The sequence below is a fragment of the Anomaloglossus baeobatrachus genome, chromosome 6 (genome assembly GCF_048569485.1).
Source record: "Anomaloglossus baeobatrachus isolate aAnoBae1 chromosome 6, aAnoBae1.hap1, whole genome shotgun sequence".
Taxonomy (NCBI): Eukaryota; Metazoa; Chordata; class Amphibia; order Anura; family Aromobatidae; genus Anomaloglossus; species Anomaloglossus baeobatrachus.
Genome location: NC_134358.1, coordinates 298,099,324 through 298,123,550, shown reverse-complemented (window position 1 = coordinate 298,123,550; position 24,227 = coordinate 298,099,324). Strand labels below are relative to the sequence as shown.

The 24,227-nt window shown below is 42.0% G+C and overlaps 1 protein-coding gene across 1 annotated transcript in view; it reads right to left on the bottom strand.

Moving 5' to 3' along the window:
- Positions 1 to 3,580: 3,580 nt before the first annotated feature.
- The window catches only part of GABBR2 (gamma-aminobutyric acid type B receptor subunit 2), a 1,152,522-nt gene continuing 1,131,875 nt past the window's right edge, over positions 3,581 to 24,227 (bottom strand). The window contains exon 19 of the mRNA XM_075314883.1: positions 3,581 to 16,827. Within this exon, the coding sequence (XP_075170998.1) occupies positions 16,662 to 16,827 (166 nt within the window). The 3' untranslated portion in view covers positions 3,581 to 16,661. The remainder of the gene's footprint in view (positions 16,828 to 24,227) is intronic.

The following is a 24,227-nucleotide window of genomic DNA, read 5'->3' as shown; positions in this document are numbered from 1 at the left end:
ATTCTAATATAGCTGGATCATGCGCTTCGTTAAGGCGTATGAATGCAGCCAACCGATTCATATTCCTAATCTTCTCCCTTGGGATCTCAATTTAGTGTTTGACGCCCTGACAGATGCTCCATTTCAACCATTGCAATCAGCTTTGGATAAACTGATTTCATTGAATACCTGCCGGCTGGTAGCCTTAACCTCTGCTCGTCGCATTAACGATATCCAGGCACTATCCATTGACCCTCCGTATATGCAGGTCTTCCCAGACAAAATTGTTCTTAAAACAGACCCTGCTTACTTGCTTAAAGTAGCCTCCCATTTTCACAGGAGTCAGGAGATTGTTTTACCTTCCTTTTTTGTTAATCCAGTCACACCTGAGGAATGTAGATACTATTCCTTAGATGTACGAGAAGTTTTGCTTCAATATATTGCTAGAACAGCCTCCTGGAGACACCATAGGTCTTTGTTTGTATCCTGTCAAGGAGCTAGAAAGGGACGCCAGGTGTCAAAAATCACACTAGCAAGATGGGTGAGGGAGGCAATTTATAAGCATATACAGCTAAAGAAGAGCCATTACCACATGGTGTAAGGTCTGATTCCACTCGAGCAATAGCATCATACTGGGCAGAGAAGGCGAATGTCTCCATCGCTCACATATGTAAGGCTGCTACTTGGTCCTCACCTTCCACCTTCTATAATCACTATAGATTGGACCTATCCTCTGCTACAGACCTTATTTTCGGGAGATCAGTACTGGAGGTGGTGGTCCCTCCCTAGGTGTCTCTGAAAGTCTCTCAGCACCCACACACCCCTACCCTTTTCAAATTTTTCACTCCTTCAGTTGATGGGGTTTTTCTTTCTGGTACTTTTGTTTATTTTGTGTCATATTAATCCATTGCGGTTCCTCTCAAATGCTCTGAAATCCAACTGATGAGGGAGAGGGACCACCTTTTTTTATCTGTAGGTTTCCTGTCCTGAAGGGGCGGATCCCTCTCTCAGTGGGTGCTGTAGTGGACTCCGGAAAAATCCCATTCCTGGTAAGTAATTTAATCTTTTTCTCCTGTATTCATGTGGTAAGCCTATTTCTGTTCCTGTATCTTTGTAGTAAGCTTGGTTCTGTTCTTGTGTATATGTTGTAAGCTACGTTCCAATCTTGCATCTATGTATCTGACGCACCCCAGGGCTTTGGGGTGCTCGCTCCTGGGCCTTGTATCACGGGTACATTTCACGGGTGGGTGGTCCCCGGTTCCGTGACCCTGGGGGTCGCTTTAAAAGGTGAAAAATAAAAAGGGAAATGTAAAAAATAAAATGTTTGTCGTGACGCCACTTGCTATATGGGAAAAGCCGCTGCTGCAAAGTCTCTCACTGCTGGGGCTGGTGATATTGGGCAGCTTGGATGTTGTGGCTTTCCGCAAGTAGAGCAAGGCCCCAGGGGAGGATGATGGTGGTTGTAGTATGGTGATGCAGACGTGTAGGAAGAATTCAGACAACAAAGGGGCTGCGGTTTAACTTGTGCTTTACTCACTGGTTTGGAGTAGCTGCAACCTGGCTGGTGCTGGTCTCTACTAATCTGGGCCTCAGGTGTTTTGGTATTTCCTTGATCCCAGTGCCGGTGTAGTGACCTGGTGAACTTTACTTCCATGCACACATCTGTAGTTGGTGGGTCCCCATGGCCTGAAGCATTTTGGGGTCCCCTCCTGTTGCCACAGTCCTAGCTTGTATAGCAGGCAGATTGAACCTCTCTTGGGTTGGACCTCTGTCCCCATTCCCAGGTTCCCTCTTTGCTGCTGTGCCCCGGACACTAACGTTGGTGAGGAGCTGTGATGATTCCCTCACTGAGCAGATTTATCAGGTGAGCTTGAAGCGTCTTCCTGAAATAGGGCTCTTCACCCCGTCGGTGCTTGGTCCAGTGAGTACTCACACCGTACTTTCCCTGGCAACCATACTCCTTTAGACCAATGGATCACTTTACACTTTCTGTCAGCACATCAACTTCTGACTGTCTGTCTGATTTTTAACTATCTGAAGAGATGTCCATCTTCCATCCACTCCACTGACTAGCCCCTCCTCCTCCCATGGTTCTGCCTAGTGGATTGGATGAGTCCCGACCAATAGGTGGCCATCCATAAGTTCCGTCTCTAGCCTGTTACCCAGTGTGGGGAAAAGGGCATGGATATGTGTGTGTTTGAATGTTATTTACCGGGACGGATCTTCCAGGAATCCAGGGATAGATGCAGTACCCTGTGGTACCTGACACTCAGGGGCGCCACATACCAGTCACCATTATTTTTAAATCCTGCTATCTCTGCTGCTTTATTGTAGCTGCCTGAGATAAAAAGGTTAAAGATGGGCTGCCTAATCTCGTGGACCAGTGCTTTCTAATTGCCACCAGGCTAAAATTTACCAGCCAGCCCCTCCATGATGTCCACTTTGGTAAAGACAACAATGGATGGACGATCTGACACTGGTGTACCTTGACCTTGGAGTTCACCTCTAATATCTTAGGAAATTGTTGCAGGCTTTTTGAAGAGAAAGATAAGACAAACAATAATCTATTTCACATCAATTTTTCTCTCTTGCAGACACATGTAGGGAGCTTGGCTACAATCCCATTCACTTTAATTATCTGAATACTTTGTGCAACTGTACTAACATGAACATCAAGCAGTTTGGAGATGGTATTATAGCCTTTACCTTTAAAATCTTTGTCTATAATTTTCTTCCTATTCTGGAGACAACTCTCACCTTAGCTTTCTTTAGTCCATGTTCAGTGTGTTGAACACAATGATACCAAACAGCACAGTGACTACTATTCAACCTCCGAGTAGGCAGAATGACAGATTAAAAGTTTTTAGACACCTGTGATGCTAATTACAGAACACACCTTAGTTTAACATATGTTAATGGTAAACTTATTTTCAATCTTTTCTAAGGTTACCATCATTTTTGTCCTGGACAATTTCTTTTTTTTAATTTTCTTTTGAAATACAATTTAAAACTGTCTAATTTTCTATAATTGACAATTTAAATTGAAAATTATGTTTGTCAGTTTCATGTTATTTCAGTGACCATTGTGGGTTTTTCTTACTTTGCCAGAAGGCTAAAAACAATTTTGTCAACGTATGCATATAATTCAATGCTATTATCTTTGTATCTGTAACCCTGAGGGAACAAGAAAGTCACTGGTAAATTCTTCATTGATTTCAAATTGGGCAGTCTGCAAGGAAAAATATATTGACCATTATTCTATTTCTCTCAGTTCTATAAGAACATGAGCATGACTACAATATAAGAACTAGGTATTATTGCATTCAAGATTTCACCTGTTTGGATCGAGTTGTACTTATTTTTCAAGATTACATTTTTCCTCCAATAGACGACAACATTTGTTAACAAAAAAATCAGACATTACTTTTTGAAGATTTGTAAAACAAAAAAACTCATGGTTTTAAAATTCTAAATCATAAAACTGTGCTCATGGGATTTCAGAAATTTAAGAAACTGAACCCCGCATATGTTATACTAAAAAAAAATAATACAAATAGAAAACATGCTCTTGTCTTTAGGCACATAAATTGTGAGAATCTGGTATTTTTAAATATTTTATTCATAAAAACAGATTTATATTTTATTAAAAATTGGTATCATGCAATATAAGGGTACAAGAAAATCTCCAGTTTATCCTGGCAGTTCCAGTCTAGTCTTAAAGCATTTGTGCAAAAACATAATTGGAAATTACCATCTAGCACAGGCTCTGTACAGTACACTTCATTTTATGTTGTGGTCTTCATGAACAAAACATTGTATATTATCTAATGTATAGTTGGGTTATGATTTGTGTATTAGAAAGTAAATGAAGGGTATAAGGTTTATTAAGACAGTGAATGTTATGGATTTAGCTATGAACAACTGGCACACAGTGAAGATTCACAAACACAGACGCACACACCCATCTCCGGATACGAACTAACACTTGTATTTCAGCTATTGCAAAGGATTTCTACCATTATGTGTGTTTATTTATGTACATGTGTCAGACAACAAACAAAGTGGAAACCACCAATTAAGGCTTAATGTCAATTAAATATTTTTATTATTTCAACACATCTTTAATAAACTCTGTTTAGAGATAAAAACTTTTATAGCAGGGAATTAAATAAATATGGTAGAATGTAAAACGTAGTGGGCAATATTAAAGTGCATACAGAACACATCAGATATATAAGGGGGATGAAGGTGTAAAATAAGTAATGGTGTGGAAGAAGTTACTAGTATATATGGATGTCACTTAATGTATATATCATTCCCTATACCTTAGGAATGGAAGAAATTTGTGGTTTCCTCTTGGTTTGTTGTCTGATAGTTATCTTTAGATGATCCACCTATATATGATCGTATTCATCGGTTGTGTATCCCTTATGTACATGTGTCTTATATCCCAAGATATTGGTCATCATGGAATGATTCAGATTAAATTAGGCACAATGCACAATAGTCAGTGATTCAGTGAGACTTGTTTGCGCTTGACATGACCATCCTGTAATAATTACCGTATTTTTTGTTTTATAAGACGCATCGGAATATAAGACGCACCCCAAATTTAGAAATAAAATAAAATAAAAAAAAAAGGTCCGTCTTCTACTCCGGTGTTGCCTTACAATAGCGGTGGCAATAGCGGTGGTGAAGTGAAGTCACAGGAGGTGGGGCGGTGCTGGTGGGGGCTGTGCTCACAGTGGTGGGGTCTGTGCTGGCAGCGGTCGGGCTGTGCTGGCAGCAGAAGCTGTGCTGGCTGTGTGGAGCAGGTTGGTGTGGCGGGTGTCCTAGATACTCTGTCAGCGGTGTAGGCTTCAAAGTAATAGCGTCCGAAGTGGCGCATGCGCTGATTGATTTCTCAACACAATGACAAGATCGTGAGCCGAGAGCTCCATCTGCACACGCGCCGACTCCAGGCGCCATCATTTTAATTCAGAGCACCTGGTACACCCGCCACACCACCGTGCTCCACACAGCCACCGCAGCCCATACAGCCAGACAGCCAGCTGTCCGCCTGTACGTAGAGGTAGCCAGCCAGCCACCCGCACAGAGTGGCAGCCAGCTGCCCACCCGCACAGCCAGCCACCTGCAGAGAGACGTAGCTGGCCACCCGCACAGAGAGCCACCGAGCTGCCCGCACAGAAAGCCGCCCACACATAGAGGCAGCTGGCTACCCGCACAGACAGACAGCCGCACAGAGAGATGGCCGGCTGCCTGCACAGAGAGGCAGCCGGCCGCCTGCACAAACAGCCGGCAGCACAGACAGCTGCCTGCACAGCCCCCGAGTCAATTATCCACCTCCTAGTAAGCTATATTTGGATTTTAAGACACACCCAAATTTTAGGGAGGAAAAGTGTGTGTCTTATAATCCGAAAAATACGGTAGCTGTCTCATGTCCTAGAAACAAGAAATGAACATTATAAATATATTGTGCATGTGTAAAGGTTTGAGTTTAAGAGATTGATATAGTTTACATTGGAAGAATAATCAATAGATATCAATAAACTAGACTACATTCAATTACATCTACTCTAACATATCAAAAAGTAGAATGGCACTCGCCATGTACTATGATAAAATAGCAGTTTATTTCCTTTGCATAGTAGAGAGAGAACAATTTCCAGCTGATTAGAAGCCTACGGCCAAGATAGCAATAGCCAAAGGTTACCTGTTTCACGCACAGAGGGGTTTCGCAAGGAGCTTTTTCTCAAGATACCAACAGCCGTAGGTTACCCGTTTCATGCACAGAAGGCTTTCTCAAGGCACCTTTTCTCAAGATGCTAACAGCTGTAGGTTACATGATCTGCTATAAATTGTTCTTTTTGTATACCACTGTACCATGCAAAGAAAGTAAACAGCAATTGAATCATACTCCATGGTGAGTGCCAATCTACTTTTTGACTTTTTTACATTTGAAATCTCATATATTGTTCACCACACATGTACATACCACCCAATGTGTTTATTCCATTTTTCGGAGTAAATCTGACACTTTTGTTTATATGCAATTATATCCACTGTAATGTTCATGTCCATTCTTACACTGGGTATTTTATAAATGTACAGTCATACATCAATGATCCTCTATTCCAAATTTATGAGATGAAGTTAGTGCCTCTAGTAATTTTTGTTTCTCAAACATATAAATCTATTTGTCTGCCTATATGCAAGTCCCCTTTAAGCACTCCTATTGACCATCCACTGTGGGATAGCCACTTTGTGAGTGCAGAATACAAATTCACTATAAACAATTCCTTCACAGAAAATATTTATACAAAATGAAAAAATATATACTCAGATTGTAAAAGCAGTACTAGCCCTCTAGATACATAAAGAGCTGTCTAGCTGGCCCATACAACTTTTATGTTTATTTCTGCAATGTTCCTTGAAGGAGATGATGATTTCAGTTGGTTTATTTACCCTTAAAATCTATGAATATTATTGGTAATAAACTATTGTCACATAATGAAGAAGCATGTATCATGAGGTATGTAAAGTAACACTCCTGGCAAAACGTGTACACTGTTGTGCCTTGTACATGTCCATCTACAGAGATCATACGTGACACTCAGATATGCTCTATGATGTTTTTTAGAATCATTCACCATCCCCTCCTTCCCTGGTCTGGGCATAGCATGGTATATATCATTTCCAGTACCATTCCTTTAAAAGGAGCTGTATCTTTCCAGAAATATTACATTTTATTTACTTAGTATAAGTGCTGCTGTTGCCCTGAATCGGGAATGTTTTAATTTTTGGTTCTACATCTCTCAATTCCTAAAAGTCAACTGACTGTGGTCCTGAAGAAGACCCCCATAGAGAAGAGTTGAGGCCCCCCTTGGCTAAAATAAATAGCTTTACTGTATATTCAGGGATATCTCAGTAATGGAGATGAGCAGGGAAAAAAGAAAAAGAAAAACAAAGCCAGATTCAGGAGAACTGCAGTCAGACCAGTAAAAAAAAAATACAGTATATTTATGGCAAGTGACATGTCGTCATTAAATGGAAGATGTAATGTCCTTATATGCAATTAACCTGCAGTTGTAGAGGGTCAATCTGTAAGTTAATACAGTAACAATAAGTTCCAGCTGCTTTACTGAAAGCCCGGCTACTGGCAGAAAATTAATGTTATTCCTTCCTGGAGCCGCCAGATTTCAGTGATATTGGAGCAGCTTCATGTACCACTCAGTATACAGTGAGTGATAAGAGCACCCCAACACTCTGAAATACATCTGTGCAGAGCATGCTGTCAGTCAAAATGCTGGGTCATGCTTACAGCCACCACCCATAATGCTATGAGCAATGACTGTAGGCATTTCGTGCACGCTGCTATGACTGAAAGCTGGCAGCTCCCATGAGGAATGCAGTTTATTTTGTCCCTTTAGCCATGCTTTTAGTAAAGTGGCAGGACAGAATTAAATTAACCTGCAGATTAAACCTACAAGTGCATCTCAATAAATTAGAATATCATCAAAAAGTTAATTTATTACAGTAATTCAATACAATAAGGGAAATGCATATATTATATAGTCATTACACACAGAGTGATCTATTTCAAGTGTCTATTTTTGTTAATGTTGATGATTATGGCTTACAGCCAATGAAAACCCAAAAGTCATTATCTCAGAAAATTACCATATTTTTTGGATTATAAAGGCCCAGTCACACACAACGATTTACCAGCGATCACGAAAACGATTCCACCTGATAAGGATCGCTGGTAAGTCGCTGGGAGGTCGCTGGTGAGATGTCACACAGTCAGACCTTACCAACGACGCAGTAATGATACAGGCAGCAGTAGCGACCTGTATAACGATCTCGGCAGTCACTGAATCCCTGTCACACAGCGTCAAACAGAGCGATGCGTCCTGCCCAGCAGGACATCGCCTTTGAAGAATATGGTCCAGACCATTTGGCAACGACTAGCGATCTCACAGCAGGGGCCTGATCGCTGGTAGGTGTCACACATATCGAGATCGCTAACGGGATTGTTACTGCATCGCCGAAACTGTGACTCAGCAACGATCTTGTTAGCGATCTCGTTGTGTGTGACGGGGCCTTAAGACACACTTTTCCTCCTGAAAATTTGGGAGGAAAATGAGTGGTTTGTCTTAAAATCAAAATATAACTTACTGGGAGAATTGTCAGGGGGTTGTCTGTCCGGCTGTCTGTGCGAGCAGCCAGGTGCCTGTCGGTGCATGTGGGCGGCTGTCTCTCTGTGCAGGCGGCCAGCTGCCTCTATGTGCAGGAGGGCAGCTGGCCTGCTGGCTGCCACTCTGTGCAGGTGGCCAGCTGGCTGTGCGGACTGTGGTGGTTGTGCGGCGGGTGTCACAGATGGTCTGTCCGCGGTCCAGGCTTCAAATGATGGCGCCCGGAGTCAGCGCGTGCACAGATGGAGCTCTTGGATGAGAGCTCCATCTGCGCATGCTCCTACTGGGCACCATTTCTTTGAAGCCCAGACCGCCGACAGAGCATCTGGGACACTCGCCGCATGGCCTGCTCCATCACACAACCACCACAGCTTTCGCTACTAGCACAGACACGCCGCTGCCAGCAGTGACTCGCCACCGCCGCTGCCTGCACTGACCCGCTGGTGCTTCCAGCACTGACACACCGCCGCTGCCAGAACTGACCCGCCGCCGCCGCAACTGCCAGCACTGACTCCCTGCCGCTGCCAGCACTTAGCTGCAGCTGCTGCCAGCACAGCCTCTGCCTTCTCTGACCCTGCTCCACCACTGCTGCCGCCCCCCTCCAGTAAGAGAACAATGGAGTATAAGACAGACCCCACTTTTTTTTGCGTCTCATTATCCGGTGTGTCTTATTAAACAAAAAATATGGTAGAATAATTACCACATAACACCTGCAAAGGCTTCCTAGGCATTTAAAATGGTTCCTTAATTTTGTTCAGTAGGTTATACAATCATGGGAAAGACTGTTGACTTGACAGATGTCCATAAGGCAGTCATCGACACACTTCACAAGCAGGGTAAGCCACAAAAGGTCATTGCTAAAGAAGCTGGCTGTTCACATAGTGCTGTATCCAAACATATTAATGGATAGTTGAGTGGAAGGAAAAAGTGTGGTAGAATAAGGTTCACAAGAAACCTTTACGGGATAACCGCAGCCTTGATAGGATTGTTAAGGAAAGGCCATTCAAAAATATGGGGGACATTCACAAGGAGTGGACTGCTGCTGGAGTCAGTGCTTCAAGAGTCACCACACACACAGATGTATCCAGGACATGGGCTACAACCTTCGCATTCCTTGTGTAAAGCCACGCATGACCAATAGACAATGCCAGAAGTGTCTTACCTGGAACAAGGAGAAAAAGAACTGGACTGTTGCTCAGTGATCCAAGGTGTTTTCAGATGAAAGTAAATTTTGCATTTAATTTGGAAATCAAGGTCCAAGAGTCTGGAGGAAGAGTGGAGAGGCCACAATCCAAGCTGCTTGAGGTCTAGTGTGAAGTTTCCATAATCAGTGATGGTTGGAGAGCTATGTCATCTGCTGGTGTAGGTCGACTCCACTGTGTTTTATCAAGACCAAAGACCAAAGTCAGCGCAGCCGTCTACCAAGAAATTTTAGAGCATGTCATGCTTCCCCTTGCCGACAAGCTCTTTGGAGTTGCAAATTTCATTTTTCAGCAGGACTTGGCACCTGTCCATACTGACAAAAGTACCAATACCTGGTTTAATAACCACAATATCACTGTGCTTGATTGGCCAGCAAACTCTCCTGACCTAAACCCCATAGAGAATTTATGAGGTATTGTCAAGAGGAAGATGAGAGACACCAAACCCAACAATGCAGACGCGCTGAAGGCTGCTATCAAAGCAACCTGGACTTCCATAAGACCTCAGCAGTGCCACAGGCTGATTGCGTCCATGCCACGCCGCATTGATGCAGTAATTCATGCAAAAGGAGCCCCAACCAAGTATTTAGAAAATTTATTGTACAAACTTATCAGTAGGTCAACATTTTGGAGTTTAAAATCATTTTTTCAGTTGGTCTTATATAATATTCTAATTTTCTGAGATAATAGCTTGTGGGTTTTCATTGGCTGTAAGCCATAATCATCAACATTAACAGAAATAAACACTTGAAATAAATTAATCTGTTTGTAATAACTCTATATAATATATGCGTTTCCCTTTTTGTATTGAATTACTAAATAAATTAACTTTTTGATGATATTTTAATTTATTGAGAAGCACTTGTACTATCTGCTCACTCTAGTCCCAGGCAGGTAACCTGCAGTGTTCTCCTGCACTGCTCCCTATGGCTGAAAGAACTCTCTCTAAAGGCTGCTTTACATGCTGCGACATCGCTAGCGATGTCGCTAGCGATTGCACCCGCCCCCGTCATCTGTGCGTCACGGGAAAACTGCTGCCCGTGGCGAACAATATCGCTAGGAAGCGTCACACATACTTACCTTCGTACCAACATCACTGTGGCCGGTGAATAAACTCTTTTTTAAGGGGGAGGTTTGTGCGGCGTCACAGCGACGTCACACAGCGGGCAACCAATAGAAGCGGAGGGGCGGAGAGCAGCCGGATTAAAGTCACGCCCACCTCGTTGCCGGAGGACGCAGGTAAGCTGTTGTTCATCGTTCCTGGGGTGTCACACGTAGCGATGTGTTCTGCCTCAAGAACGATGAACAACCTGTGTCCAGAACGAGCAACGATCTTTTGAAAATGAATGACGTGTCAATGATCAGATCAATGATTAGGTGAGTATTTCTGATTGTTTGCACTCATTCGTAGGTGTCACACGCAACGACGTCGCTAACGATGCCGGATATGCGTCACGAATTCCGTGACCCCGATGACATATTGTTAGATACGTCGTTGCGTGTAAAGCGGCCTTAAGTGGCAGTCATTGGGAGCGGAGAACTGCAACAGACTAATCATCACAGATGGATAATTCCCTGTTGAGTTTTCAAAAAATATTTTCTCTAGACCACATTTGCGTATTATAACGGGTTGCAATAATGCAGCCGGTATCTGAGTCATGCTACCGGTGGTTTGGGCGGCATGAGTCAGCGGTAGGTTCCCTTTAATCTTACGTGATCATTCTTTTACATCCTTCCAGCTTTTATCCTCTCACATTTTCTTCTTTAAAGGTCCCATTAAAAATAAATCACTTCAAGTAATTGAATGGACTGCGTAACAAAATGTCAGTGTAAGCCAAAATAAAATGCTTTATGTCACAATGCAGGGTTATTTTATTCCGTAACAATGTAGATTACGTATGGCAGCCATCCATTAGGAAGGAAACTAAATATTTTAGACTACAGTCCATTCAGAGTATATACTGTATTCCTTATTATTGCTGTAAGGGCTAAGGATTGCTTCGGACACTACATGGCACAGCTCACTCGTTGGCTTTAAATGAAAAAACAACACCATTCTCAATAAGGTTTTCTCTTTTTTTATCAAACAAGTAAAACTACAGATTTGAATACAATTAAATGGCTGTTAATACATATAAATGAGTATCAAGACACTTTTACCATTTACTGTATGTCTATCTAAAACAAACCTCAGCATTGATATTTAAGTTACATTTTGGTAACTGTGAATTCTATTGTTTTGTGGTGCTATTATTTATTTTTGTGAGGGGTAAAACAAAAACACTGGCGCCGTTTACCTAATGCTTGGTACCGTTCATTTACGCTCCAAATTCATTCATGTTCAAAAAAGATGACATTATCAGACTTATTGGACAGTAGATGAAAATAGCACAGAATGGTTGGAAAGAGGGAAAACTGGAGTCATCGTCACAGCCATGAATAGGCAGACCATGGCCGATAGGAAGATTGTGGCACCCGGCTTACATGGCTCCTGTTACAGGCCACTTTCAGTTATAACGTTAGAATATCCTACGTGAACAGAACATACTGTATTATGGGATGGATATAAAAATATATTTCTATAGAGATTAAATATTATGAAGATTGGTAATTGTTAAACTTCTGCCTTTTTAAGGTGTGAGCCGGTGTGAGCCGCCGCCGCTGCCCCTGTGCCCGCATCCTCCACCACCGCACCGCTTTACCTCCGCAGATAGCTTGTGCTCCACGCTGCCACCATCACCCGTCAGCCTCCAGAAGAGGACGTGCTTTGAAGCCTCACCCCTTTTCTAATTTGTTGTTTTCTATTCCCGGTAACCCTTGCCTTGCCAGTACCTTTTTGGCTGTGGCTGGAGGGGCTGGGTGAGGGGCGGCCGAGGCCTCTGACGCTGGACTCTGTTGGTGGGAAATGAATGGGGTGTCACCCTGCTGCCGTGTCTCTGCACACAAGGAAAGGTCTGAGCGTGGCGGCCCTGTTACCTGCCTCTGCCCCGGGGGGGGGCGTGCTGTGCCCGGGCGGCGGGGGGGGGGGGGGGGGTGGGTGGGCGCGCTGTGCCCGGGGGGCCGCATGTCACGGCTGCCACGTTTCCTGTCCGGTGTGGATGCTCCTCCGGCTCCGCCCCTGTTTTATCCACCATTTTTAATGTGATGCTGATAATAAAGCCGTGTGTTGGCGGTGCCCCCGGGGCGTTGGCGTCGGACGGTGGGCTTTCAGCAGTGGTGATTATTTTGCGCTCTGTTCACGTGTGTCTGGCATTTCCTGTGCAGGCTCCGGCCGTCGCGTCACATTCAGAGAGGACCAGTTTTGTATCGTTATCTGTGCTCAGATCTCTTATACCATGCCTGATGAAGAGACCTGAGTAGTCTCGAAAGCTTGCAATTATTACCATCTTTTCAGTTAGCCATTAAAAGGTATCAACCACTGAGGACTCTCTGTTCTTTTAAACAATTTTTTTGCCTTTTTAAGGTGACTTTAAAAGATGTTTTAATGTATAAGGGATTATGGCAGTAGCTGAATTATCAAAATCACTCCATTTGCAAAAACAATTTATTTAGAAGCTTAATTTGAATCTGTCACCAGGTTTTTACCACCTAATCTGAGGGCAGCATAATGTAGAGACAGAGATTCTGGTTCCAGCGATGTGTCACTTACTGAGCTGTTTACTGTAGTTTTGTTTTGTTTTTTAAAATTACAGTTTTTTCCGTAGGTGAGTATACCTGATGCCATGTAGTTCTTCATATTCATGAGCGCTGTATAAACCCACCCCCAACACTGATTGTGAGCTTTCTGTATGCACTGTGCATAGGCAGAGAACTGCCAATCAGTGGTATGGGTGGGGTTTCAGAGCTCAGCATTTAAGCCGGCTTTACACGCTATGATATATCTAACGAGATGTCGGCGGGGTCACGTCGTAAGTGACGCACATCCGGCATCGTTAGTGATATCGTAGCATGTGACAGCTATGAACGAGCAGAAATACTCACCTTCTCGTTCATCGTTGACACGTTGCTCATTTTCAAAAAATTGAACGTCCTGTTGTTCATTGTTCCCGAGGCAGCACACATCGCTCTGTGTGACACCCCGGGAACGATGAACTGCAGCTTACCTGCGTCCCGCCGGCAATGCGGAAGGAAAAAGGTGGGCAGGATGTTTACGTCCCGCTCATCTCCGCCCCTCCGCTTCTATTGGCCAGCCGCTGTGTGACGTCGCTGTGACGCCGAACGTCCCACCCCCTTCAGGAAGTGGATGTTCGCCGCCCACAGCGAGGTCGTTTGGAAGGTAAGTGCGTGTGACTGGGGTTACAGCATTGTGCGACATGGGCAAGAAATTGCCCATGCCGCACAAACGATGGGGGCAGGTGCAATCGAAAATGCAATTGCACGAGAAAGTGACACATGTAAAGCAGCCTTTAGAGTACTGGTAGATCTGCTGCAGATAAAGCGAGGATTGTATCAACACTAAAGAAAAGAGGCAAGAAAGTGACACATCACTGGAATCTGTGTCTCTGCCCCAACATCATGATGCTATTAGCTAGGGAAGTAAAAACCTGGTAAAAGATTTCTTTTAATTTCTAATGTAGAAATGTTTATACCATCCTTGTATGGCAATTACACAACAAACAGAAAGACATTCACTATCTCTCTCAATTTTAATGCAGTTGGTTATTTTATTGTAAAACTTCCTAACATGTCGTAAATGGTTATTTCACAACCTGTTTGTATGCACTCGCTACTTTTACATTGATGGCCTAGCTTTAGGATAGGTCATCAATGTCTGATCGGCTGGCACCCGCACTGATCAGCTGTTCTTGGTACCGATGGCAGTAGGTAGCCGAAAATGGAGCTGCCCCATCTTCTGATAGCGGCCACAGCTGGGTACTGCACATCTGCCTTTTTTTTCATGTTCACATGCTCCACACAGCGACATATCCATATTCTGCCGGCAGCACGAGTGTCACACGGACTGCATACTTATGTGATCTGTGTGACATCAGTGTGACACGTACCAGAGCAAACACATGTCACTTACAAAAAAAAAGATATATACTTACCTGTCTCCAGTGCTGCTGTTTTTGCCTCTGCTGTTGTTTCTGGGCCCGCTCATTATGCTCATGTATATTCACTGCATTGAGTGCAGACCTAGAAGTGACAGCAGCGCTGGAGACAAGTAAGAATAAAAGTTCATGCTGTCCGTGTGCTATCCGCATGTGACATGGATAGCACAGGGACAGCACACTGATGCCATACACAGTAACACATGGATGGCCCATGGAACTTTGCAACGGACCGTGAAAAATTTTCGTGTGTGACATGTTAGGAAGTTTTACCATCAAGCAGACAACCCCTTTAAGGATATCTTTACCTTGCACATAATTTAGAGCTATTCTAAATAAAAAGATAAGCAGCTTTATTAATACAATGCAATACATATCTTCTACTGAACTAGATATGCATCCTGTCAGCGTTGTATTCACAGTTCTGATGGTCTTCATTAAAACAAACAAACAAACAAACAAACAAACAGGTTATCAGACACAGCCCTAACAATTCATTGTTCTACAATTTAAATGAAATTAGCAGATAAAGCTCCATGCAGAGAATGCTGGAAGAGTTCAGCTCTGAAGACTGCAGAACTATGAAAGCAGCTTTGGCCTATAAAACAGGTTAGGCCAGATTCAGTACAAGATATTCAAGTAATAGAATGTATTAACAAAGTCACTAAACTTTTCATTTCACATGTAAACTAGAACATGATATCCAACGACAGACATAAAAATGTGCACATAAAATGAGATGTTAACAGTTGGAGTTAGACTATACGGAGAGTAGTGGAAAGTACCTGCCATGTTGTGCTATTTCCATCATTCTGATGAACAAGTCTTACAGTACATGGTATTTCAATTGGTCTAAGACTGTTTGAAAATATTAATGGCTCATAGTAATGTAACGATTATTGAAATTCACTCTGATATTCCAAATATAAAGTTTTTCACAATGCATATTCATCATTTGGTGCATTTACCAATCAAATTAGGTGTGTATATATACATACAATGTAGTAGAAAATTTGTAAAGAACTTTTTGTTTTTTTCTTCTCCGACATATATCAATTGAAGACCTTTGTTTCAGAAAGTGGATTATTAGTCCCATAATATTCTCTGAACCTGATGAAAAATACTTAGGGATTGGCTGAATTAATTAAGAAAGAAAATGTAACACAATTCTGGCGCAATGGCATATGTCGTTAAACAGTGCGGGAATGCCTAAAGAACCTGAATCCACAGTAACATTGGTTTTATTGTACTTTTTTTTTTCTGTGGCACTGTATGGAACAAATCAAACACAAATTGTGACAAATCATCCATCTTGTGACATATAAGCTATTTACTAGGTCCCAAGCCTGCAAGTCGCTCAGTTCTGTGCATTACAAAAAAATACAGAAACCTTGATAAAACATAGTCCCAAATGGCGAGCGTAGGAACATATCCATTCCTAAATTCTCAGAAGTGCTGTGCTGCAAATTGTTCTGGCTCAGTACAGTAAAACCTTGGTTTCCTGTTGACTCCATACTGCTTTAAATATATACCATTGTAAAAACAGCTTAGTTCAGTTACAGAGACAAAACCTTGGTAATACTGCATGTCTCGCTGTCACCTGAGGGATCATTTGTAAAGATGCTCTTATTTTTTTTCTGACGTGAAACACAAACAGGGCTTATCGTAATGGAATGCATTCGGCATCTCAGCAGAATTGTGCAAACCCGTGTATGTTTCTCTGTAAATAATTCCTAGCTGTGCTGTCTCCTCTTTTTTTTTTTTCTTTATTAATATTTTTTTTTCAATTTTTTTTTAAATATTTTTACATGTGTATAAAGTGTACTAACCAAAGTTCATAGCAGCCATATTCGTAGCATTGTGAGTTGGATTTAAGAAGTTACTTCGTTCTAAATTTCTTTAATTTCATTGTGCAAGTTTCAGAATTCTGTTCTCTTGTTCTTTTGCTCATACAGTTTTGGGAAGAATTATGTTATCTGAGTCCTCTGAGTAAAGAAACAAAAACTCCACAAATAAGGCTCCAGGTATAACTCTGTGCATCTCTCTAACTCTTTCATTAAAAGCCCATGCTGGTTGAAATCGGCCTCCCAGGGTGACATCCTTAGAATTCCTCTGTCCTCAAATATTAAGAGCAAATGTTACGTGTGTGTAGCAAAGATTCTATATCCGAATGTGCAGTTGAGTCTTTCTTGAGAAATTACAGGAGCAGTCCAGGAAGCCTGTTTCAGCCATTTCTACAGGCCAGAGACCATGACTTGGAAGGAAGGCTGCACATGTCTGTGCCGGGGGCTGGCACTAGGGCTTACACACGGACTGGCACAGCTTGCATCCACGCCACCTATTGATGGCAAGTAGGCATGGTGGAGGATGGGTAGTTGTAACGATAGCCGTCGCTGTATACTACAAAAAAAGGAAGAGAAATTATTATTATTAACTTTCATAATAGTATAAATAGGAAAAGATTAAAACACTCTTAAAGGGAACCTGTCAGGTGCAATATGCACTCAGAGCCACGAGCAGTTCTGGGTGCATATTGCTAATCCCTGCCTAACCGTCCCTGTATACACTAGCATAGATAAAGGGATCTTTAACCCTTTCACGACCGGCCGATTTTTCGCTTTCCGTTTTTTTTTTTCGCCATTCTTTTTCTGAGAGACGTAACTTTTTTATTTTTCAGTCAATATGGTCATGTGAGGGCTCATTTTTTGCGGAACGAGCTGTACTTTTAAATGAAACCATCAGTTTTACCATATTGTGTACTAGAAAATGGCAAAAAAATTCCAAATGCTGAAAAATTGCAAAAAAAGTGCGATAGCACTATGGTTTTTGAGATATTTTATTCACTGTGTTCACTATATGGTAAAACTGATGTGTGGATGTGATGCCTCAGGTCAGTGCGAGTTCGTAGACACCAAACATGTATAGGTTTACTTTTATATAAGGGGTTAAAAAAAAATCGGAAGTTTGTCCGAAAAAAGTGGCGCACGTTTTACGCCATATTCCGTGACCCGTAGCGTTCTCATTTTTCGGGATCTTAGGCTCAATGACGGCTTATTTTTTGCGTCTCGAGCTGACGTTTTTAACGGTACCATTTTTGCGCAGATGCTACGTTTTGATCGCCTCTTATTGCATTTTGCGCAAAAGTTGTGGCGACAAAAAAACGTCGTTTTGGCGTTTGGAATTTTTTTGCCGCTACGCCGTTTACTGATCAGATTAATTGATTTTATATTTTGATAGATCGGGCGTTTTTGAACGCGGCGATACCAAATGTGTGTATATTTTTTATTTTTTTAACCCTTTAATTTTCAATGGGGCGAATGGGGGGTGATTTGAACTTTTAGGTTTTTTTGTTTTTTTTTAATTTTTTAAAACTTATTTTTTTACTTTTTTTTTTATTTTACTAGTCCCCCTAGGGGGCTATTGCGATCAGCATTCCGATCGCTCTGCAGTATCTGCTGATCACAGCTGGAAGGCTGTAAACAGCAGATACGCTGTCTTTCTCTTTTGCTGTGCCCCGGGCACAGCGAAAGTGAAACCAATTCATGTGTAGTACAGGAGTCATCACATGACCCTGTACTACCATGACAACTATCGGGAGTCACGTGATCGCGTCACGTGACTTCCGGTTTCGGCGGTAAGTAAAAACTTTACCGCGATTGCGCTTATAATGGCGCTGTCATGTATTGACAGCGCCATATAAGGGGTTAATCGGCACGAGCAGATAACGATTCTGCTCGTGCCTAGCAGGCACACATCTCAGCTGTGAAAATCAGCTGAGATGTGTGCCGATCGCGGCATGCTGCCGCCGGAGGACCGCGGGCAGTAAGATTATGTCATTTAGGACGTAATTTTACGGCCCGCGGTCGTTAAGGGGTTAAAAAAAGTATTTCTAAAGATCATTTATTATATGCTAATGAGGCCAGGGACTAGTCGCAGGGTGTTAGTTCCCTTGGCTAGCTTGCCCACATAGCATGTTAGCACTACCCTATGGATGTACTAACATGCTAATGAATACGTAGCGACGCGCACATACCTCACTCTTGATGGCGGCTGGTGGAGGATGGATGCGCACCGGGCATGATCCGGAGTGCGCGGGACTTCCGAACATGCACACTAAATTGATGCTGGGTGTAAGCTTCCCTGCTTCAATGAGGTATAGTGCACATGACCAGACGTGCTGAAGACTCCAGATAATGCACAGTGCGCATCCATCCTCTGCCGGCCGTCATATGTGTGCATCGCTGCACATTCATTAGCATGTTAGTATGCCCACCGGGGCGTACTAACATGCTATGTGGGCCTACCAGCCAAGGGAATAACACCCTTGCGACTAGTAGCTGGCCTCATTAGCATATAATAATCTTTAGAAATACTTTTTCTAAAGATCTCTTTATCTATGCTAGTGTATACAGGGACAGTTAGGCAGGGATTACCAGTATGCACCCAGAACTGTTCGTGGTTCTGGGTGCATATTGCACCTGACAGGTTCACGTTAAATGATTAAAGTTATAAGTTCATTTTGTAACCTCTACAATCCTTCCATATAATTTTTACATGAAAGCCATGTGTTCTGCTATATTCTAATGTGCATGGCTTCATATAGTTAATAGTAATGGGAGAGTGTGCTCGGCATTGCTCATCACTCAATTGAGCATCGAGGTGCTCAGGTACACTTGTTGCTCGGCCAAGTATTACGGGTGCTCAGATGTGTCGTTCATGTGACATCGAAAACAATGCACAGGCTTGATTCATTGCATGATGTGAGCCAGCACCTCAGTCCTTGAATGGCTTCAACTGCAACATTCAAAAGCAACATTTTTGGATGTAGTGTCCAAAAAAAACCCTTCGCCCCTCCCTCCCCTGGAAATGCTCTATTTATGGCTGGCTGTATTTGAGGGGAGAGTCGAACTGCCGAATCATTGACTTCCACAATACTCATTACTTGAGTTCAGCTTGTTCGAGTTTCTGACCTCCTTGATTCGAGTAAAAAGCATTCGAACATTGTAGTGTTCACTCATCATTAGGAGTACCAAGCACTGTAATGCTTGCCAATCACTAATAGCTAGTGATGAATGAACATGCTCTGCACAGCTTGATACTCTATCCAGCATCACTATGCTCAAGACACTCAGTACTTGAAGTGGGTATCTTGCGAGTAATGAACATGCTCGACTCTCTGCTGAGAGAGAGTTTATATGTCTTCTGGAAAAATGCTCAAGTTTCATGAAGAAAAATAAGCACCAGGCACTCCAATTGATGTGAAAAAATAATTAATTTTATTGCAACTTCAAACAGTTCAACATTTCGGTCGCTGATTGGACCTTCTTCAAAAACCTGTCTTATGATGGTTGAAAAGCGAACAAAGGAAGTTCAAGTATGGATAAGAAACCAGGTGGGAAGTGGACCTGTTATAAAGACTTTTTGAATGGAAATTCACCTATAGCAAACTGTGTGTGAATCAGTAACCAGTAATGATGAGGATTGCTCCAGAAGGGGCAGAAAAGAGATGTGCGGTATCCATCGCTTGTAATAAAGATAAGGTAATCTGGCTGACGTCACCGAATGGGCAAGAGTATAACATGCGGTATCCACCGCTTGTTGAGAGTGTGGTGACTAAGGTTGCCATTACCAGGAAGAGAGAGAGAGAATCACATGGTATACACTGCTAGTGGAGAGTGCATACTCTTGCCCATTCGGTGACGTCAGCCAGATTACCTTATCTTTATTACAAGCGATGGATACCGCACATCTCTTTTCTGCCCCTTCTGGAGCAATCCTCATCATTACTGGTTACTGATTCATACACAGTTTGCTATAGGTGAATTTCCATTCAAAACCTCTTTATAAAAGGTCCACTTCCCACCTGGTTTCTTATCCATACTTGAACTTCCTTTATTCGCTTTTCAACCATCATAAGACAGGTTCTTGAAGAAGGTCCAATCAGCGACCGAAATGTTGAACTGTTTGAAGTTGCAATAAAATTATTTTTTTTTTCACATCAATTGGAGTGCCTGGTGCTTATTTTTCTTCATGCTAAATATTAAAAGGAATAGAATTAATCTACTATGTTTTGATTATGTAAAGGCAAAAATAATCATACAATTATGGAAATGTTCATATTTTGTTAGAAATTAACTTGCCTTTCTGTATGGCATAAAAGGCAAATGAAAATCTGAGATAGGCTGATGAACGTTGTTCCATTCGTTTTGCAGATTATTCTGTTCCTGTGATTGCAATATCCAAAGCCATAATCTAGTTCATCCAAGAACGTATGTTCAAATCAAGGCTGGAACACTAACTGTGTCACGGAAGTACTCACCAGCAAACTGATGCTCCATTATATGGTTATTATATATTTGATTAATCTCTAACCTATTTTTCCCAAATATAAGGCAGCATAATCTTCTCTAGGCTATGTGTGAACATATCTGCATCCATTTAGCAGAGTTTCAAATCACTGAAAAATGACAGCCATCACTGCTTTCAGGTTTTTTACTTGGGTTACAATTTAACAAAGATCTCCTGCAATTATTACTGAGAAAGACAGGTATAGGGTCATTTACTAAGACTGGCACCACATGTGCTAGTAATAATCTATGCTTTGTTGTAGTAAAAAGCACTCAATATACCAAAGGGCAAAATATCTTAAAGAATTTGCTGCATTGCTGGCTCTAAGAAACTGACAATAGATTTAAATTTATAACATAAGCCCCCTGCCGCTTAATGTCACTCACTTATTTTTTTTTCTTTTTTTTTAGAAAAGTGGCAAAAGAGAAAAAAGTTGTAAATTATTTTACAAATTTAAGTGCCTTCACTTGCAAGTATTTTCATTTGCAAAACTGCTACAGATCATGTAAACGAGAGGACAAACGGGGTTAATGCCACGCAGCTGCCGAAGTAATAGACTGTTTATTTAATCAATTCTTCTTTATTTTATAGGTCTACGCGTTTTAAAGGACAGAGCCTCCTTCATCAGGACAAAGGAAAAATCAACAATGTATAGACATATATGATAGGACATCTATATAATAATAATAATAATAATTTTATTCATTTATATAGCGCTATTAATTCCACAGCGCTTTACATACATCAGGAACACTGTCCCCATTGGGGCTCACAATCTAAAGTCCCTATCTGTATGTCTTTGGAGTGTGGGAGGAAACCGGAGTACCCGGAGGAAACCCACGCAAACACGGGGAGAACATACAAACTCCTTGCAGATAGTGTCCTTGGTGGGATTTGAACCCAGGACCCCAGCGCTGCAAGACTGCAGTGCTAACCACTGAGCCACCGTGCCGCTATAACACATGTGTCAAATACAGGAGCCGCCTACAAACAAGGCAGGCCGTAACCAATGGTGGAAAAACAATATTAAGTCATGTATACAAAGAAAACATCAAATGCCTTGATATCAGAAAACATTTTAGTATTTTTTTAACAAAAATTGAAAGACTGTATAAAAAAAAGAAACCGATGGAAGTTTCAGGAAATTTTTCTTCTAGAAATTTCCAATGGTTTCTTTTTTTCCATACAGTCTTTCAATTTTTGTTAAAAAAAGTACTAAAATGTTTTCTGATATTTGATGTTTTCTTTGTATACATGAGTTAATATTGTTTTTCCACCATCGGTTATGGCCCACCTTGTTTGCAGGCGGTACCTGTTTTTGACACGTGTATATATAGATGTCCTGTCATATGTCTATATATTGCTGATCTTTCCTTTGTCCTGGTGAAGGAGGCTCTGACCTCTGAAATGCATTGACCTGTAAAATAAAGAAGAATTGATTAACTCAACAGTCTATTACTTTGGCAGCAGCGCAGCATTAAAGGGAACCAATCAGGATTTTTGTATATAACCTAAAGCCAGTGCTATACTGGCACTATCAGGCAGATTATCTACATACCATTAGTGGTCAGCTCGGATGTTTAGGCTTTCAAATTTAAGAAAGTGAAGTTTAAAAATTCGTCAGCTTTTTGATTGACAGTTGCACCGCAGCAGATAATAGCAGGGTGGGTTATGCACATGGATTCCCGCCCCCCTGCCTGTTGTTACTCCCTCACTCTCTGACTCTACCCTAATTTTTCTATTCAGTAAGATGGCGTCGGAGTTGGCGCCTGCGCATAGTGCTTATCTCTGGCGCCATCTTTCTATAAAATGTTTATATATTTTAGGCATTTCAACCAAAATGGAAAGCCCCAGTAAAATAACTTGGAGCAGATATATTCCTGGAGTGAGTGTTTTAAAAGGAAATGTTGAAATTTCACCTTTGAATGATCCTTTCTAAGTAAAATGAAAATGAAATGAGCATTTATAAAAATGAAAAGTCAAGGTCATGTTCCCTGAGACTTCTAACTCATTAGAACTCTTCTTCTTCTAATGAGGGTAGCAGGCTAATTGACTTCTTGAGGCCACAGTAAAGGCTAGCTGCCAATCAGGAGTCTCTACAAGGGAAGTAACAACCTATATCCTTATTATACAGGACATATATTCAGAAGCAAACCTTGAATCCTGTGATCTCAGCTCATAGCTAGAGAAACAAATGACACCTAAGTTATTAATACAATATTTATTCTGCTGATCAGATACCGAGTACTGTCCACCAAACATGAGCCCACAAAAATCATACAATATTATACATATCTACTGAAGCTGCATCACATGGAAATACACTAGAGGCTGAAGATGCACACAACACCTATTTATGTAGACCAATAGAAAGAAAACATATCTGCACTTCTTAGCATGAAACGACTGTTGTCCCTACATAGGAGTGTGACATTCACTACCATGCTGCTACTCTGATATATTTGGAAATAAATTCTCTGAATTTTACGCACACGTGAATGCTGCAGTTTCTTTTCTACAATCCTATTTATATAGACATGCAGTGTAAGCAGGGGAACTTTATAACTTTGATAGTCATTGTAGGGACGGCTGGGTGTGTCTAGGAGCTGTCTCATAATGCCCTACGGTATGCTCAGTATTGGATAAACTGAAGAAACAAGCGGCAGTTTTAGGATGCTGCCAAGAAGGGTAATATTATGCTCCTGTTCCTCATTTGGTCTTTGCTCCATGTCAGACATTGCAGGTAACCTGGCGTGTTTCAATATGAACAGCCTTTTCTTATTTAATGGCTTGTTTGAATTCACATATGGACCCTGCTTTTTGGAGGCTAACCCAGTTTGAGTGAATTCTGAGAGACTAAGCTGGAGTTGGTTTGTGTACTGAACCATTGCTTCTCATGAAATCTGGAGTCCTGTCTACAACCTGCCTTTCGTCTTTGAACTTACTGTCTTGTGTCTGCTTTCGGTGTTGTGAGGCTTCTGAGGTTTTTAAACTTCTATGTTACTCCTATTGTCTCTCCAGTAAAGGAGACAAACTCTAGCACAGCGCCACCTATTGGAAGTAGCGATCCTAAAAGTCACAAGTGGATTTTCGACAATCCTTTGCAATATGACTCAGGATATATAAGCCAGATCAGAATCCCAATTTGCAGACACGGTGTTTCGGGGTGCTTGCCCCTCGTCAGTGCAAAGTATGGGGGTGTCTGATCTGGCTCATGAGAAAGCTATGTGGGGACCACGGGGGAACACTATTCTCCTTAAGGAGACTTTGCAAGCCAGTCTGGCTGCCAGGTAAGGGGACTTATAGCTGCAATGCCCCTAAAATTCCACGGGGGAACACTATTCTCCTTAAGGAGACTTTGCAAGCCAGTCTGGCTGCCAGGTAAGGGGACTTATAGCTGCAATGCCCCTCTGGGAAATATTCAAATTGTCTCTCCAGTAAAGGAGACAAAC